This window comes from Tauraco erythrolophus, chromosome 15, assembly GCF_009769465.1.
Source record: "Tauraco erythrolophus isolate bTauEry1 chromosome 15, bTauEry1.pri, whole genome shotgun sequence".
Classification (NCBI taxonomy): domain Eukaryota; kingdom Metazoa; phylum Chordata; class Aves; order Musophagiformes; family Musophagidae; genus Tauraco; species Tauraco erythrolophus.
In genome coordinates, this window is record NC_141479.1 from 21,861,546 (window position 1) to 21,876,614 (window position 15,069).

Below are 15,069 nucleotides of genomic sequence, written 5' to 3' on the forward strand. Positions count from 1 at the left end.
GCCCAAACCTTTCATCTTATGGCTGAACTAAAGGCAGCAGTGACACCTGGCAGCTCCTCGGAGGTGACGAGCCAGCAGCCACAGCACAGCTTTTGGACAGATGGCTGTCACCACCCCTAGCTACACCACACCCCGAGATGATCAATAAAGATGGATCCATGGATAAGAGAGACCAAACCGCGCCAGGGGAGGCTGAGGTACACCAGAGGTGATAACTCAGGATCTGCTTAAGAGGTCTGTGTAACGCTGCCCTTCAGCACAGACAGAAAACTGCATTTCCAAGTTGCCAAACCCAGCCATTTTCCTGTACAGGAGAAGGACACCGTACTTCTCTGAGCGTATCAGATACATCAATGAATAGTTGGCTGCTCAGGTCCTACGTGTTTGGGCGACTTTATCAGAACAGATAAACTGAGCTTCAAGTCAAACCCAACGATACTGTTTGCTTGATAAACTCAGTGTAAACCTTTTCCCTTACTCTCTGCTCCAAGTCCAGCAGTGGCACTTGAGAGGGGCTTGCAGAAGCCTGGCAGATCCGCTCGATGTTGGTAACAGCGTTTTTGGCTGCCAAGATCGCTGGGGGTACACCCAGTCTCGAGGCCTGTTCCTGCAGAACAGAGACTAAAAAAAAAAACCAAAAACAGCAAAGCAGAAAGCTGACAGAATGGGAGAAAAAAAGGTTTGAACATATACTATGAAGCCAGGAGTATCAAGTCTACACTCCTTCCAGCACTGATGTCATTTGTTGCAAATAATTTTTATTTCCATATATCATGTTACTGTACATAAAGCAGAGGCAGAACAACCAGGGGCAGAGGTGGAATATCCTTGTTAAGCAGATTTTTGAACTTTAGTCTTGTGGGGGTCACAGTAACACTTTCAAATAATCAAAATATTTAACGATCAGACCTTGCCAGCAGTGTCATCATCAGACAAGCAAGAAATGAGTAGCCAAATGGGAGACAATAAAGTAAAACTGGGATTGCATTTAATAGGTAGAAATTCTGTACGTAAAGAGAAGTTCTTTCCCATGTTTGTCTCCAATAGATACCCTTCAACTCACCTATAAATGATTCCGAGGATGCTTCCTGGTGCTTTACACCACCCTGTCCACCTGGCTTGACTGAACCTTCTACCTGGAAGCCAAACAAAACCGTAACAGTCTTAGATGTCTGTTACCCACATTTACAAACCTATTCCCGCTGAAGCATACTGAGCAGCCCTGGCATTCTTGGGGACTGGAGCAACTGGAGTGAAACTAACACCAAGCTCCCGCATGGCCATGGTAAACCAGAGATTTCAGGGCACTTTACGAGAGATATGAGTACTGTTATCTGCATTTTATGCGGAGAAAAGAAGATACAGGTCCAAGTTACTCGTCCCCAGCAATGCAATCAATCAGCAGCAGCACCAGGAACAGAATTTCTGTATTTCAAGTCCCTTCTGTGAAGCCACGCTGACATAAATATTTGATGAAACATGTCAAAATGTTGGATTCTTTTCTAGTTAAATCCCCTTTTTTCTTTTTATAAAGACAAATATTCTATACAGAAAGAAACATCCTTGTGGCTGAACTGTGGGAAGTATTTGAATTGTCTATTCAAGTTACCAAAACCAAAAGCTCTCTCCAGTACACGAGAAGGTAGAACGGCCAAGTCAGAACATTTTCTCAAGTGTCTCTATAAGCAAATGACTCAGGTTTTCACAAAGACACTCATATTAGTCAGAAATGTTTGGGAATTCTGAGAAAACCCAACTCTCTCCTGATTTTTTTCCTATATTCATAAGAAGTCTGTCCAGACACCAAGAAAAAGGTGCTGGATTTCCCTTTGTCCAAATCCAAACCATGCTTAACCATTTTCAGTCTGTAACAATAAAACATAGAGGAATAAATGAAAAAAAAAAAATCATTTCTGCAACACAGACCACTAAACTTCAGCTTACTCCTACAGCCCTGTCTTTTCTTTTCACTTACCATGAAAACAGCATTCCCAGGACATCCATTCTACAGTTGCCCTAGGAAGGACCCTGGTGGAACCCACCTCCAGCCGGGATCTCCCACGATCCCCAGCCTGATCACTGTGCCCCAAACCGCCCCGCTCCTACCTCCAGGAGGAGGTCGTTCAGGTTCTGGTGGTGATCCAGAAGGCGCAGAGCCGCTTCCTGGAGCTCTGCTCCGCTCCCAAAGGTGCTTTTTCGTTTCCTGGCTCTCCCTGCTGAGGAGTTGGGATTTCTGCTATAACCACAGCTCGGTCCCTGAGGACACCTCCCTCTCTGCTGCTAGAGCACGCGTCCCTGGCAACAGTGGCCTAGGTCCGACCCTTGCTAGCCAGCAGCACGGGATATTTCCGCACCCATTGCTCCAGGCAGCTCCGCAGAGGAAGCCCCATGGCCTTGGGCACGGGCAGCCCAGCACAGCCAGAGCCTTGCGAGGCACCATCAGCCATCGGCCTCCTGTCCCACAGCCCAGGACAGGAGCCACAGCGGGGCCACCAGCCCCTGGCAGAGGGCTAGAAGGAGCAGCAGGACTGAGGAGGAGCGGAGGTGAGGGGCTGCCAGGAGCCCCGAGCACCACGCAGGCCGAGGGGGGGGCGAATGTGGGCAGAGAGGGGACCTGCACCCCTCCCTTCCCCTGCGGAAAGCGCCCGGCCAGAGGCTCACTGAGGGGAACCCCGGCACCGCCTCAGCCCGGACCTACCCAGCAGGTCCCGCCACGTCCTCCCGCCCGGACCCGCCATCGCGGCGGCCCCCGCCCGCTTCCCGCCAAACCAACCCGCCCGCCCGGCGCCGCCATTGGCTGCTCGCCGCCGGACGCCGCCTCTGCTCATTGGCTGGAAGCGCGGCGTGGTCCCGCCCGCCCTTTCGCCATCTTGGTAGTGGCGGAGGCGGCGGCTGCCATGTTGGGGAGGGCGGTTGGTGTCGGGATGGGGCCCCGCAGCCGCTGTACGAGGCGGTGGGGCGCGATGGTCGCCTCTGGTCTGACCCTTCCTGGGGATGAACCACCGCTGGGTAGCTGCCATCAGCGTGCCTCGCAGTGGGTTCCGAGCAGGAGGCAGGAATTGGTTCCGAGAAGGATGGCAGCGTTCGGGCGGGTGTGATCTACCGCCGGGAGATCAGCTGCTGTTTGCAGACATTGGGAACGCGGTGCTGGAACTGGCTGTGGGATGTTTTGCATTGGGAACACGATGCTGGAATTGGCTGTGGGGTGTTTTACATTGGGAAAGCGGTGCTGGAACTGGCTGTGGGGTGTTTTTATTCCAGCACTGGCCCCACGAGCGGGTGAGCCAGTAGCACTCACTGCCAAGAGCCAGAGAAAACCCTTCCCGGCAGTGCCAGCGGGAGGCAAGGCTCTGGGTCTGGCACTGGCGGCACGGTGGGCTCTGGCAGCAGCCTGCCACCGTGCCGGGAAGACTGCGGAATGTTACCGCAGCACCAAGTCTCGGCTTGGGGACAGCGAGTGAAATCCTTTCGGGGACGGCAAGTGAAATCCTTTTGGGATGGCAAGTGAAATCCTCTCCAGACTCACATTTCTGAATCGCTTTAAACCACCGGCAAGTTCATGGCAGCGCCAGGTTTTGGAGGAACACACCAAAAGAGAGAGGGAGCGTTTGTCTCCTCTGCCCCCCCAGCAGCTCTGGCGCTGGCTGGGGAGCTGGGGGAGCCCGGAGCTGGCAAAGCAAATCCAAACCTCTGCCGGAGCAACGCTGCCAAGGGGGGACATCCATTGCAGATGGTGGGGACGGAGGAGCTGGTGACAGCTGAGGGAGCGCAGACACGGACACGGGTGGCAGCAGAGCTGTGGGATGTGACATCTCCGTGGCGTTCCTGGGAAGGCACAGGCAGGAGGAACAGGAGGGACAAGGGGAGTGGGAATGCTGCTCAGATTGGGGGTCAGTATGAAGGAACTGAGGGGAGCCAGACTGGGTTAACGCCAGAAATTAATGTGATTAAGAGGAAGGACTCATCTGCAACAGAATGAAATAGTTGCATCACTAAGGGAAGGGAAGGGAAGGACCTGCCTCCAAATATCTCCGAGATAAGCGGAGAGGAAGAAAAGGAATTATTTAGCAAGGTACAAAGAGATACAAAGGAGAGCTGGGATGGGGCAGGGAGGGTAATTTCGGCTGGAGGTGAGGGGAAATCACCTGTCTGTGAGCTCTGAGGTCCCCACCACACAGCCCGGGGGTCTGAGCTGAGCTCCAGCCACCAGGACATGTCCCAGGAACGTGGGGGCTCAGGGCCACTGGCATGTCCCCTGTCCCTTCTGCCCCCAGCATCCCTGACTCCCTGCAGCTGCACCAGTACCCATGTCCCGTGGTTGCAGAGCCGGCATCTGGCCAGTCCCACACTGCAGGCCGGGGATGCCATCGCCCGCCGGTGGAATTGGAACGGTAACTGTCGGTGTTGTCGATGCTGCCACAGGTCTCCGCAGCCTCGCCGGCTTCCCGGCGTGCAGAGCCACGCTCGCTCCGTTTCATCCTTCGATGTATTCGTGTATTCGATGTATTCTCGGTGCTCAGCCTGGCTCTTCGCACCTGGACAAGAGGAGTGTGAAACCCCAGAGACCTTTGCAATAAAAGGGACTCCGCAAGGTGGGCAGCTTTGCAGAACCCGGCCGGATCTGCTCAAGCATCGCACCCGTGAGCCACCCTTGCCTGGCAGACACGGGCTCGGCCGTGTCCCGGGTCCTCCTCAGTTGCCACCAGCACTCACAGCCCTGCTGCTTTCATCAGGAGCGCTCGTGCTCCTCCAAAGGGATCCCCTGGCGCACTGGCCCTGGCAGCCCGTCCGACCTGGAGCTCGGGTTTCTGGGATGCCCCAGACTTTATTTATGCGGAGAGGAGACCGGGGAGCTCTTACAGCGTCTGTGCCCTGGGAGCCTGGTGCCTCCGTTGCACGACAGACGGCGATGCTGCAGAGCCGCTTCTGCCCCAGACCGGGGTGTAGGGCAGCAGTGGCAAACGCAGCAGGACGGAGCTCAGTGTCCCTCCTGGGGACACCGAAGTGCAAGTCTTGGGGCACGGGCACGGTTGGTGTGGGGCTGGCTGAGGTGTTTCAGGGAAGCAGAAAGTCTGGGAGCAGTGAGTGGCCCATTACACCGGGCACAGTCAGTAACTCATTTCTGGTTTGATCAAAGAACTAAAACCAGAAGGAAACCATCTCTGCGATGGCTAAATCGTTGAGAAACCCTCCGAGGAGGCACAGGGAGACACAGCCGAGGGCTTGGCATCGCTGCCCGGAGCCGGGGCCGGGGATCTCCTCGAACTCTGGCCACGTCCGAGGCCAGCATGTCGCACGCAACACAAGCACGCTGCCTCGTAAAACGCTCTCTCCTTTCATGGCCCCCAGTTTATTGCAGCACCTAAGGAAAGTGGGACGGGTGCATCCGACCCCACGGGTGCTCTGTGCGTTCATCTCAGGTTCCTGTGGCTTTTTAAGGAAATTTTTTGCATGTGACAGATGAAACCCATGTGAATGTATTCCTGGCAAACAAGCACGGCTGCAGGCTGCTGGGGAAGGGCTCTGCCCTCCATCCCGGCTCCGCGGCCGTCTCGCTGGGGCACATCCTGCTTTGATGCCAAGGGTGGCAGGAAGCCAGGAAATCTAACCTCCTCGTAGTGCTCTGCAACCATTTCCCAACCTGTACATTTTTTTTCCCCTATTTCTTTCATTTTTAATTATATTTCCCCTATGCACATACACGCTTGGCTTTTGTTTGATTCTTTTCCAAGACGGTAGCTTTTAATTACATCTTGATTTCATATTAATTACAGTTATACCCAAAGCAAAAGGCTTTGTGCTTTATAATTCAAATGCATTCCCATTAATTCTGCAGGTTGGGTTATCGCCGCCTTCAAACGCCGCGTGTCCTCCCCGCTCCTATCCCCGACGGTGCCGCCCTGGCTATGCCCGGAGGCGCTGGCAGGTGTGTGCAGCGCAGGACAGCCCGCAGCCGGCTCGACCTGGCGCAGACCCGCTGCGGCGGGCAGCACGCGTAGCTTTCCTGCCTCCAAAGTCGCTCCCCAAGCAGGCTCCGAAGCCGGCTGATTACAGGGCGAATGTCACATTCAAATCTCGCTTGTTGGTGCGGAAAGCCGGATCCAGGCATCGGCATCGCAGCCAAGAGTGGCTCGGGGCAGGCTGGAGCCATGTGACGGTGCAGATTCACCCGGAGCTGAGGCTGGCACTGTGCTCCGGACCCCCTGCAATGCACTGCCACCCCGGCAATGGTGCGTTTGAGTAATCCCAGAGACGCACGGACACTTGGATCACCTGTATCCATCCTCCCCCTTCCCAAACCCCAGGGCACTGGGCAGGGCTGCCTTTCCCAGCCATCCAACTCTGTTCTCCCATTTCCTTCCCCAAAGATGGAGCTGACGCTGCTCAGGTTCTCCGGGACCGTGATTGGAAGTTGTTGCTCTTCCCTGGCGCTGCAGGCACCACCATCCCAGGCTCTTTGCCGGAGGTCTCCGGCCCCTGGGGCAGCTCTTTGGCTGTGTGGGAAGGACGAGTGCCCGTGTGCCGGCGTGCCAGCTCTGTCCCTCTCCCAGCCCTGCCAGCACAGCTCTGGGACTGGCCCCAGTTTATGCTGATGGGTTAATGGAGCCGAGACGGGGTTTTATGCTCCTTCCATCATGGAAATGGGAAGCTCATCATGACAAGAGCTTTGATCTGCTCTAGCTGACCTTTCATGGCAGGCCGCCTGTCCTTCCTGCTCTGCCAGGGCTCTGTTTGTGGAGGTCCCATCCTGCCCATCCCACGGGTCCAGAGGGACCTGCTGGTACCTGGGTGGCAGCCCGCTATGGGCATCGTGCCACACCAGCCTTTCCTGGCGGCTGCGGGACACCATCCCCCCACACCATGTTCCCAGGGGACACCATCTCCCTAGAGACTCCAGCTCCTCATCCCGGTGCCTTCAGCTGGCTCCTGCTGCTCCCGACCGTGCCCAAACCCCGCACCCTGGGGGCACCCACTCCCTGCACGCCATGCCCAGCTGTGTGCCCTGCACCCTGCACCCTGATCCTTCATCCTGCCAGCCTGGCCAGGCCGTGCTGAGACGTGCCGAGCCGAGCCGAGCTGCACTGTGTCGAACCGTGCCAAGCCCAGCCGTTCCAGAGCCGAGCCGAGCCGTGCTGTGCCGTGCCGTGCCGAGCTGTACCGTGCTGGACCGTGCAAAGCCGAGCCATACCAGAGCCTAGCCGAGCCGAGCCGAGCCGTGCCGATCTGTACCGTGCCGAACCATGCCAAGCCGAGCCGTGCCAGAGCCGTGCCGTGCCGAGCCGAGCTGCACCGTGCCGAACCGCGCCAAGCCGCGCCGTACCCCTCAACGCCGCCGCGTCCGCCGCGACGCCTCCCGGTGAGCGCCCGGGGGGGCGGTGCGGTGCGGTGGCGCGGGCGGGGCCGAGCCGCGGGGGCGGTGCGATCCTCCGCCAGCCGCTCCGCTCCGCTCCGCCGCGCCCCCCCCCCCCCCCCTCTGCCCCTCCGCCCCTCCCGGGGCCCCGCCCGCCCGAGCGGCGGCGGCGGCGGCGGCGGCGGCGGCAGCGCGCGGGGATGGGGCGATGGCGCGGGCGGGCGGCGGGCCCCCCCGGGAGCTGTCCCTGGAGGAGGTGCTGAAGTGCTACGAGCAGCCGCTGAACGAGGAGCAGGCCTGGGCGCTCTGCTTCCAGAGCTGCCGCGCCGCCGCCGCCGCCGCCGCCGCGCCGCTCCGCACCGCCGACATCCGCCTCCGCGCCGACGGCAGCGTCGTCCTTCCCGCACCGCCGCCCGGTGAGCGACCGTCGCGACGCGGGGTGGAGTCGGTTACCTGCGCGGGGAGGGTTGGGCGCCGGCAACGGGAGCGAAGCACCGGGGGACTTACCGGTACCGGCAGGGGGTGCTGCACCGCGCCGCCCGTTCGAGGAGGCGCGGAGGGACCGGGGATATCGGCAGCGGGGGAGGTGGGGGGGGCACCCGCAGAGGCCTCGGTAGCGGGGGATGGGGCAGGGGAAGCGGCACCAGCGAGGGAGCGGAAGGCACTGGCGTCGCCGGTACCGGCGGCAGGGGACCGGTGCGGCACTGGGGGCAGCGGCTGCGCAGGTGCGGCACTGGAGAGACTGGGAGAATGGGCGAGAGAGCCGGCACTGGCACCGGCAGGGATGAGGGCGAACCCCGAGCCCCAGCCCTGGCACAGCCGGGACCATCACTGGCACTGCGGGTACCAGCACAGGTGACTCGAGGGTCCAGGGCTGCTGTGGCACCAGCACCGGCACTGGCTGGGCCCAGCCGGGTGACCCGATGAGGCTGGACCTGGGGTGGGGGGGTGTGCGTGGTGCCCATGGGTGCAGGACTCACGGGCCGGGACTCCGGGCCTGTTGCGGTGGGCAGGACATACAGCAAGGACAGACAAACAGACACAGGGACACACCTGCACACACGGGCACAGCTGCACACATGCCTGAACACGCTTGCACACACAGACCCCGTGTGTGCCCACGGGACCCCAGCCCTGCCCTGGCCCCCCCAGCCCCCCGGGAGTGGCATTTTGGGGCAACACAATCCCTGACCTTCGGACTCGCGGCCGTGCCCTCTCTGCAGGCGGCTGGCGCTGCCGGGCAGGGCTGTGCTGGTTATGGGCTGTAATTAGGCTGGGCCAGCTGCCAGCCACGGTGGCGGGTGGCTCAGCACGGCGAGGAGCACCCTGCGCCTAATGACAGAGCGCGGCAAACGGCTTCACCCGCCTTGCCCCGTGGGGAGGCCGACACGCCCGGGGATGGCACCCAGTGATCAGTGCTGTTTGATCGGCTGGGGGGCTCCCGAGGGCTCGTGGCCAGGCAGGGACACCGCGGTGTCGTTGCATGTCCTTGCCCGTGGCTGGGCAGAGACGGGCAGGGATGCTGCGGTGTCGCTTCCCGTCCTCGCTGCCGGTGGCTGGGCAGCAGATGCTGCCGGTGGCAGGGGAGCGAGTGCAGAGCTGAGCCAGGGAAGATGGGAGATGGGGTGTAGTGCCGTGCCCGGGGCAGGGCCACGCACAGGCATGGCACGTGCCTGCGGTGGCTGGGCACGGCGTGGTCACACCAGCTCTGCCAGTTGGACGTGGAATGGCCCCACACCCTTCCCTGAGCTGCTGCGGCTGCTGTGCCTGAGCCAGTGCCACCGCACCACCTCCTGCTCCCAAAGCCGTCCCATGCCACCCTGAGCCATCTCCCTGGGGAAGAACCTGGACCCTTCACTGCCGAAGCGCAAAGCTGAGAGAGCTCCAAGTGCCTCCCAGCACCGCTGCAGGTGGCAACGTCGGCCCGGCACATGGCTTGGCAGCTCCACCTGGGCACAGGGCTGGATCCGGACTGGGCAAGCCAGCAGCACCCACCTGAGCTGCTCCAATTCCCTATACCAGGGAACTCGGCCATGCCCCAGTGGCTGGAGGGAGCTGCAGGCACCAGCCAGGCTCAGCTGGTGCCATATTTGCTGAGCTGCGGTCAGTGGGAGGAGGAATCAGCTGGGCACCAGGTCCGGGGTGTCAGTGGCAGCATCCCAGGGGATGTCCTGCCACATCCATCCTCTCCCGGCCAGGGCAGAGCACCATGGGGCTGGCGCTGCAGTAGGAGCTGGGCATGGCCTGGGAGCGTGGCAGTGGCACCACGGTGGGGCTGGACCCCGTGTCTCCACTGCTTGCACTGCCCTTCCTGCATGGCACCTGGCCTGGCCGCCCTGGTGGGTGCTGGGCTGGGCCTGCATGGCCACAGCCGGCACACAGTCGGCACACAGTCAGCACACAGCTAGCACACAGCTGGCACACGGCTGGCACATGGCTGGCACACAGGCGGCACATCGCCGCAGCTGCTGCATCGATCAGCTAAATGGAGAGCTAATGGCTGGAGCTCCCCTGCGCCGGGGAAGCAGCTCTGCAGCCGCTACCCGGAAAGTGGAGCCGGGCACCCCAGGGCTCTGCCCTCGGGGATGCTGCAAAAGCCACTTCTGCTCCTCGTCCTGTGGCCGTCCAGCTGCCAGGAGGGTCTGAGCTGCCCACGAGCGCATCCTGGGCACATGTGCGTGCAGTGCTCTGGCTGTGCTGGCTCTGCAGCGGAAAGCAGCATCGTCTGCTGGGCACAACCTGTCACCACAGCCCATGCCGGGCGCCTGGGCTGTGTCCTGTGGGTGATGTGCTGGTCCTCGCTGCATCCCTGCCTGCTGGTGCCCACACTGCCAGTGCCTTTGAGCTGATGCCAGCAGCCCAGAGGGGTGCAGGGGGCACTTCCCTGCGGTGCAGAGCTCCCAGCTCCCTCCAGCCCCAGGGATAAGGGATAAAGGGTGACCCTGCCCCCATGATGTGCCTCCTGGGTCCGGCCGGAGGCAGCGGGGCCGAGTGGCTGGTGCCTGTTCAGGCTCGTTGCTCAGGGCCAGTGTTGGCTGCAGAGCCCAGCGAGGTCCACTGTGCTCAGCCAGGCCAGGACAGCAACGGAGATGCCACCATCTCACAGCCAGCACTGCCCGATGCCAAGCGTTGTGAGTCCGGTCCCCATTGTCCCATGGAGCTGTGTCCTGGAACCAGTTCAGGATGCAACCAGCTGGGGACAGGGGTCCTGGCTCAGGGTGGCCCACTGGGCACCCCACAGCCGGGGCTGGGTGGGTGCAGCATCTCCAGGGAGTGGGACAGAAGTGGGGGATGCCCAGTGCGGGGCCACGGGTGCCAGCAGTGACTCTGCCCTCCTTCCCCCAGAGTTGCCCCCGCTGCTGACGCCCTCCGTCGAAGCCCAGGTATGTGGGGGCCAGATGCCTGCCCAGCCCCGCTGCAGCATGCTGGTGACCTGACCTGTCTGCCATCGCCCCCCCAGCGCAGGGGTCCCTGGGTGGGCACGGCCGCCTGCCCCCCCCACCCTGCGGTGATGGCGATGGGGTCCTGGGGTGCAGTGGGGGATGGGACCCAGTCCCAAGGGCTTGGGGGGCGGGCAGCAGCTGGTGCCGGCTGCGTGTGCCAAGGGGCTCTCCCCAGCACAGCTGGTGCCAGGGTACGGCCGGGGCCCATCCAGTGCCATCTCCCCGCAGATGGTGCAGTCATTGGGCTTTGCCATCTACCGGGCGCTGGACTGGGGGCTGGATGAGAACGAGGAGCGGGAGCTGAGCCCGCAGCTGGAGCAGCTCATCGACCTGATGACCAACAGCGACTCGGAGGACAGCGGCTGCGGCACGGCCGACGAGGGCTACGGGGGGCAGGAGGAGGAGGAGGAGGGGGGTGAGGGGCCGCCGCGCACCGTGCGCACCTTCGGGCAGGCCATGCGGTGCTGTGCCGCCCACCTGGCTGAGCCCACCGAGGCCCAGGCGCACTACCAGGCTGTCTGCCGGGCGCTCTTTGCCGAGACCGTGGAGCTGAAAGCCTTCCTCGCCAAGATCCGTGATGCCAAGGAGGTGAGTGTGGGCGCCCAGCGGCATGGCTGGCACCGCTGCCTCGCTGGTGAAGCCACTCACCAGCATGAAACGCTGGGGTGAGTGTGGTGCTCCCCTCTGCTAACGCCAACCAGGGCTGCTGGCACCGGCATTCAGCCATACGCCATCTCCTGGGACACTGTTCCGTGGCACCACCAGCTCCCACCTGCCCTGGGCTTGTGCTGGTGGTGATGGCTCATAGCGGGGATGGGGGTGTTTTGGGGGTGCACATTGGTTCTGTGGTGCTGTGGCACAGCCCCGGCCAGACCCTTGGTGCTGCTGGGCACCAGCACAGGGTGACGGTGTCTCATGCCGTGGCAGATGCTGCAGAAGCTGAAGGAGGACGAGGAAGCGGAGGAGCGGCCGGCGGCGGAGCTGGGCAGCCTGCGCAACACCGACTGGGTACGGAGGCACAGCCGGGCGCGGGGGCTGTGCGGGGGCTGTGCCGGGGCTGACACCATGTCCGTCTGTCCCGCCAGGCCCGGCTGTGGGTGCAGCTGATGCGGGAGCTGCGGCACGGCGTGAAGCTGAAGAAGGTGCAGGAGAAGCAGTTCAACCCTCTGCCCACCGAGTACCAGCTCACCCCCTTCGAGATGCTCATGCAGGACATCCGCGCCCGCAACTACAAACTCCGCAAGGTCATGGTGAGCACAGCCGGGCTGCCCCCGTGCCAGCCCCCTGCCCTCCTGCCGTGCCGCCCACTGGCACTGATGCCATCCATGGCCCCTCTGCCCTCTCCCAGGTGGACGGAGACATCCCGCCCCGGGTGAAGAAGGATGCCCACGAGCTCATCCTCGACTTCATCCGCTCCCGGCCCCCCCTGAAGCAGGTGAGTGCCAGCACCAGGACAGTGCCCAGCCTGGGCTTGGCAGGTCGCATGGGTGCCATCCCCGCCCAGCTGGGCGCCAGGAGGATGGTCAGCCCTAAGCTGAGGGCACTGCCCGAGCCCTCGGCTGTGTATCCCGCAGGCGTCGGAGCGGCGGCTGCGGCCCCTGCCCCAGAAGCAGCGGACGCTCCACGAGAAGATCCTAGAGGAGATCAGGCAGGAGAGGAAGCTTCGGCCCGTGGAGACGCCGTACCGCGGCCAGAAAGGTACCAGGCTGCCGGCAACGTGCCCGGCACTGGGGCAGGTCCCTGTTGTGCTAGGACTGAGCCCCGTCCGTGTCCGTAGGGTACAGCTCCCTGCCCTGCATCCCCCACGCCTGCTCGGGCCACCTGGCCTCCAGCTCCTGCCTCGATCTCTCCCGGCCCCCGGCGAGCACGGTGCCAGCGCGCCAACGGCCCCGCGTCCTGCTCAAGGCACCCACCCTGGCCGAGATGGAGGAGATGAACGTCTCCGAGGCGAGCGAGGGGACGTGGCAGGGTGGGAAGGGAGAGCATAGGGGACACGGGAGGTGCCCAGGGTGACGTGGTCCCTGTGGCTTTGCAGGAGGAGGACTCTCCCGTCGCAGAGGTGCCACTGAAGCGGGACCGCTCCTTCTCTGAGCAGGACCTGGCACAGCTGCAGAGCCAGATGGGGGGTGGCCAGGCTGCGCCCCAGGAGCCGGAGCCGCTGCAGCCCGAGCCCCGGCCCCGCTCGGGTACCCACCAGAGCTCCCCAGTCCCGTGCCACTCCTATCCCCGGGGTGGCTCTGCCACGACCTCCCCATCCCTCCCCGCAGGCTCCGTCCCCGCCAGCTGCCACCCGCTGCCGGATGGCTCAGTACCACCCCGGGCTGCCCTCGGTGCCGTGGAGGAGAGGCCGGAGGATGGATCCAGCGCTGTCCCCGGGACCAGCTCCAAGCACCTCTGGTTGGTGAGTGCCAACAGTGGGGCCAGGCTGGAGACACCAGGGCTGGGGACACCGGGGCTGGGGACACCAGGGCTGGGGACACCATGCGATCATGGCTACAGGCAGTGTGGCACAAGGGCACGAGGTGGCCATGGGGTCCCCATGGCGTCCCCGCTCCCTCTAGATGGGATGTGGGGCTTGAGGCACGCCATGCTGTGTGCCCTGTGCCCATACTGCAAGGTTCTGCCTGTGCCAGGGACACTGTGCCATGCCAGGACACTGTGCCTATGCCAGGAGGCTCTGCCCATGGCACAGGGACGCTCTGGGCCATGGCCTGTGCCGCAGCCCAGGCTGACATCCCCGCTGACCCGCAGGAGTTCAGCCACCCCGTGGAGAGCCTGGCCCTCACCGTGGAGGAGATGATCAACGTGCGCAGGGTGCTGGTCAAGGCCGAGATGGAGAAGTTCCTGCAGAGCAAGGAGCTGTACAGCAGCCTGCGCAAGGGCAAGGTGGGAGCTGGGGCCGGAGGGGCTGAGTGCCGCCCGCCCGGCCCCCGCCTCTCACCCCTCTCTGCCCACAGGTCTGCTGCTGCTGCAGGGCCAAGTTCCCTCTCTTCTCCTGGCCCGCGGCGTGCCTCTTCTGCAAGCGGTGAGCGCCGTGCCATGCCATGCCACGCCATGACACAGAGCTGGGAGGGTGGCAGGAGGGTGCCCGCGATCGCCCCGCTCACCAGCCTCTCTCTGTGTCCCCAGGTCTGTCTGCACCTCCTGCAGCCTGAAGGTAAGGGACCAGCTCCGGCTGGTGCCACTGTGTCCCTGTCCTGCCCCGTCCCTGTTCCGGCTCCATCTCCCACCCCTCTCCCTGTTCCTGCCCCATCCCCGTCCCCCCCCTGATGCCCGCACACCGGCAGATGAAGATGCCTTCCAAGAAGCTGGCTCACATCCCCGTCTACGCCCTGGGCTTCGAAAGCCTGCCGGGCTCGCTGCTGGCCAAAGCCTTGCCGCTGCGGAGGAGAGAGACATTCCAGTGAGTCCTGCGGCCCTGAGCCTTCCTCCCCCCTCCTCCTCCTCTCCTGGCCGGGGCTGACGGTGTGCCCTGTGTCGCAGCTCGCTCTCGGGCACGTGCTGGCGTCAAGTGGAAGAGGAGTTCCCCCACATCTACGCCCAGGGCTCCGTCCTGCGCAACGTCTGCAGCGACTGCGCCGGCTTCGTCACCGACGTCATCTGCTCCAGCCGCCGCAGCGTGGCCGTCCTCAACGCCGCTCCGCGCCGCGCCGCCAAGGCCCGCTCCCTCTACGGTGACTCCTGGCACAAGTGAGGGGGCGGGCGCAGACCCCGCTAGCGGCCACCCCGATGTACATATATACATAGAATGTATACATACAGCCTCTATATTTATACAACTTACGGACCAGGGGGAGGCGAGGACCAGGGGCATGGCGGGGCGCCTGCTGTACCCGCCGTGCCCCCCATCCCCACCACCGGCAGGACGCTGGCACAGCCCTTGGGGGGACGGATCGTGCCACGGGGCGCCCGCAGCCACCAGCCTTCGCCTCCCCGGCCCCGCTTCTGGGCCCTGCAGCAGGCAGGCGCTGGCCGTGCCGGGGTGCCCGGCGCCGTGGGCTGGCACGGCTGCTCTGTACATCCAACCCCCGGCTAATAAACCCACTGGGCTGCCCCTGGGGCCGTGTGGCTGTTCCTGAGTGAGGGGTGGGGGGAGCTGGGTGAAGGGTGCTGGGGAGCGTAAGCAGCCCCCCTGGCTTGGGGCTGGGTGTCCCACCGCCCCCATCGCTCCACCGTGCTGGTGTGCAAGCACAGGCATCCCTCCCCGCCCCGGCCATCGTCGCTGCCCCCCCCGGGCTGTGCCCCACGCGTGTCACCGCACAGCGCCCGTGGGAA

The 15,069-nt window shown here is 63.1% G+C and overlaps 2 protein-coding genes across 2 annotated transcripts in view; one reads left to right on the top strand and one right to left on the bottom strand.

Annotated features, from left to right (window-relative positions):
• FANCA (FA complementation group A) overlaps nucleotides 1-2,738 on the bottom strand; it is a 35,639-nt gene extending 32,901 nt beyond the window's left edge. The window contains exons 1-4 of the mRNA XM_086620961.1: nucleotides 2,699-2,738; nucleotides 2,107-2,216; nucleotides 1,064-1,136; nucleotides 479-621 (exon numbers count right to left, since the gene is read on the bottom strand). Coding sequence (XP_086477087.1) covers nucleotides 479-621; nucleotides 1,064-1,136; nucleotides 2,107-2,216; nucleotides 2,699-2,738 — 366 coding nt within the window. The remainder of the gene's footprint in view (nucleotides 1-478; nucleotides 622-1,063; nucleotides 1,137-2,106; nucleotides 2,217-2,698) is intronic.
• A 4,821-nt stretch (nucleotides 2,739-7,559) lies between these two features.
• SPIRE2 (spire type actin nucleation factor 2) lies at nucleotides 7,560-14,488 on the top strand. Its single transcript, XM_086620991.1, has 15 exons — nucleotides 7,560-7,767; nucleotides 10,697-10,734; nucleotides 11,023-11,382; nucleotides 11,722-11,802; nucleotides 11,880-12,044; nucleotides 12,143-12,229; nucleotides 12,369-12,492; nucleotides 12,572-12,741; nucleotides 12,830-12,980; nucleotides 13,062-13,195; nucleotides 13,546-13,680; nucleotides 13,752-13,819; nucleotides 13,924-13,951; nucleotides 14,082-14,197; nucleotides 14,278-14,488. Exons 1-15 carry the CDS (start codon nucleotides 7,560-7,562, stop codon nucleotides 14,486-14,488), a joined length of 2,076 nt encoding a protein of 691 aa, XP_086477117.1.
• The last annotated feature ends 581 nt before the right edge of the window (nucleotides 14,489-15,069 follow it).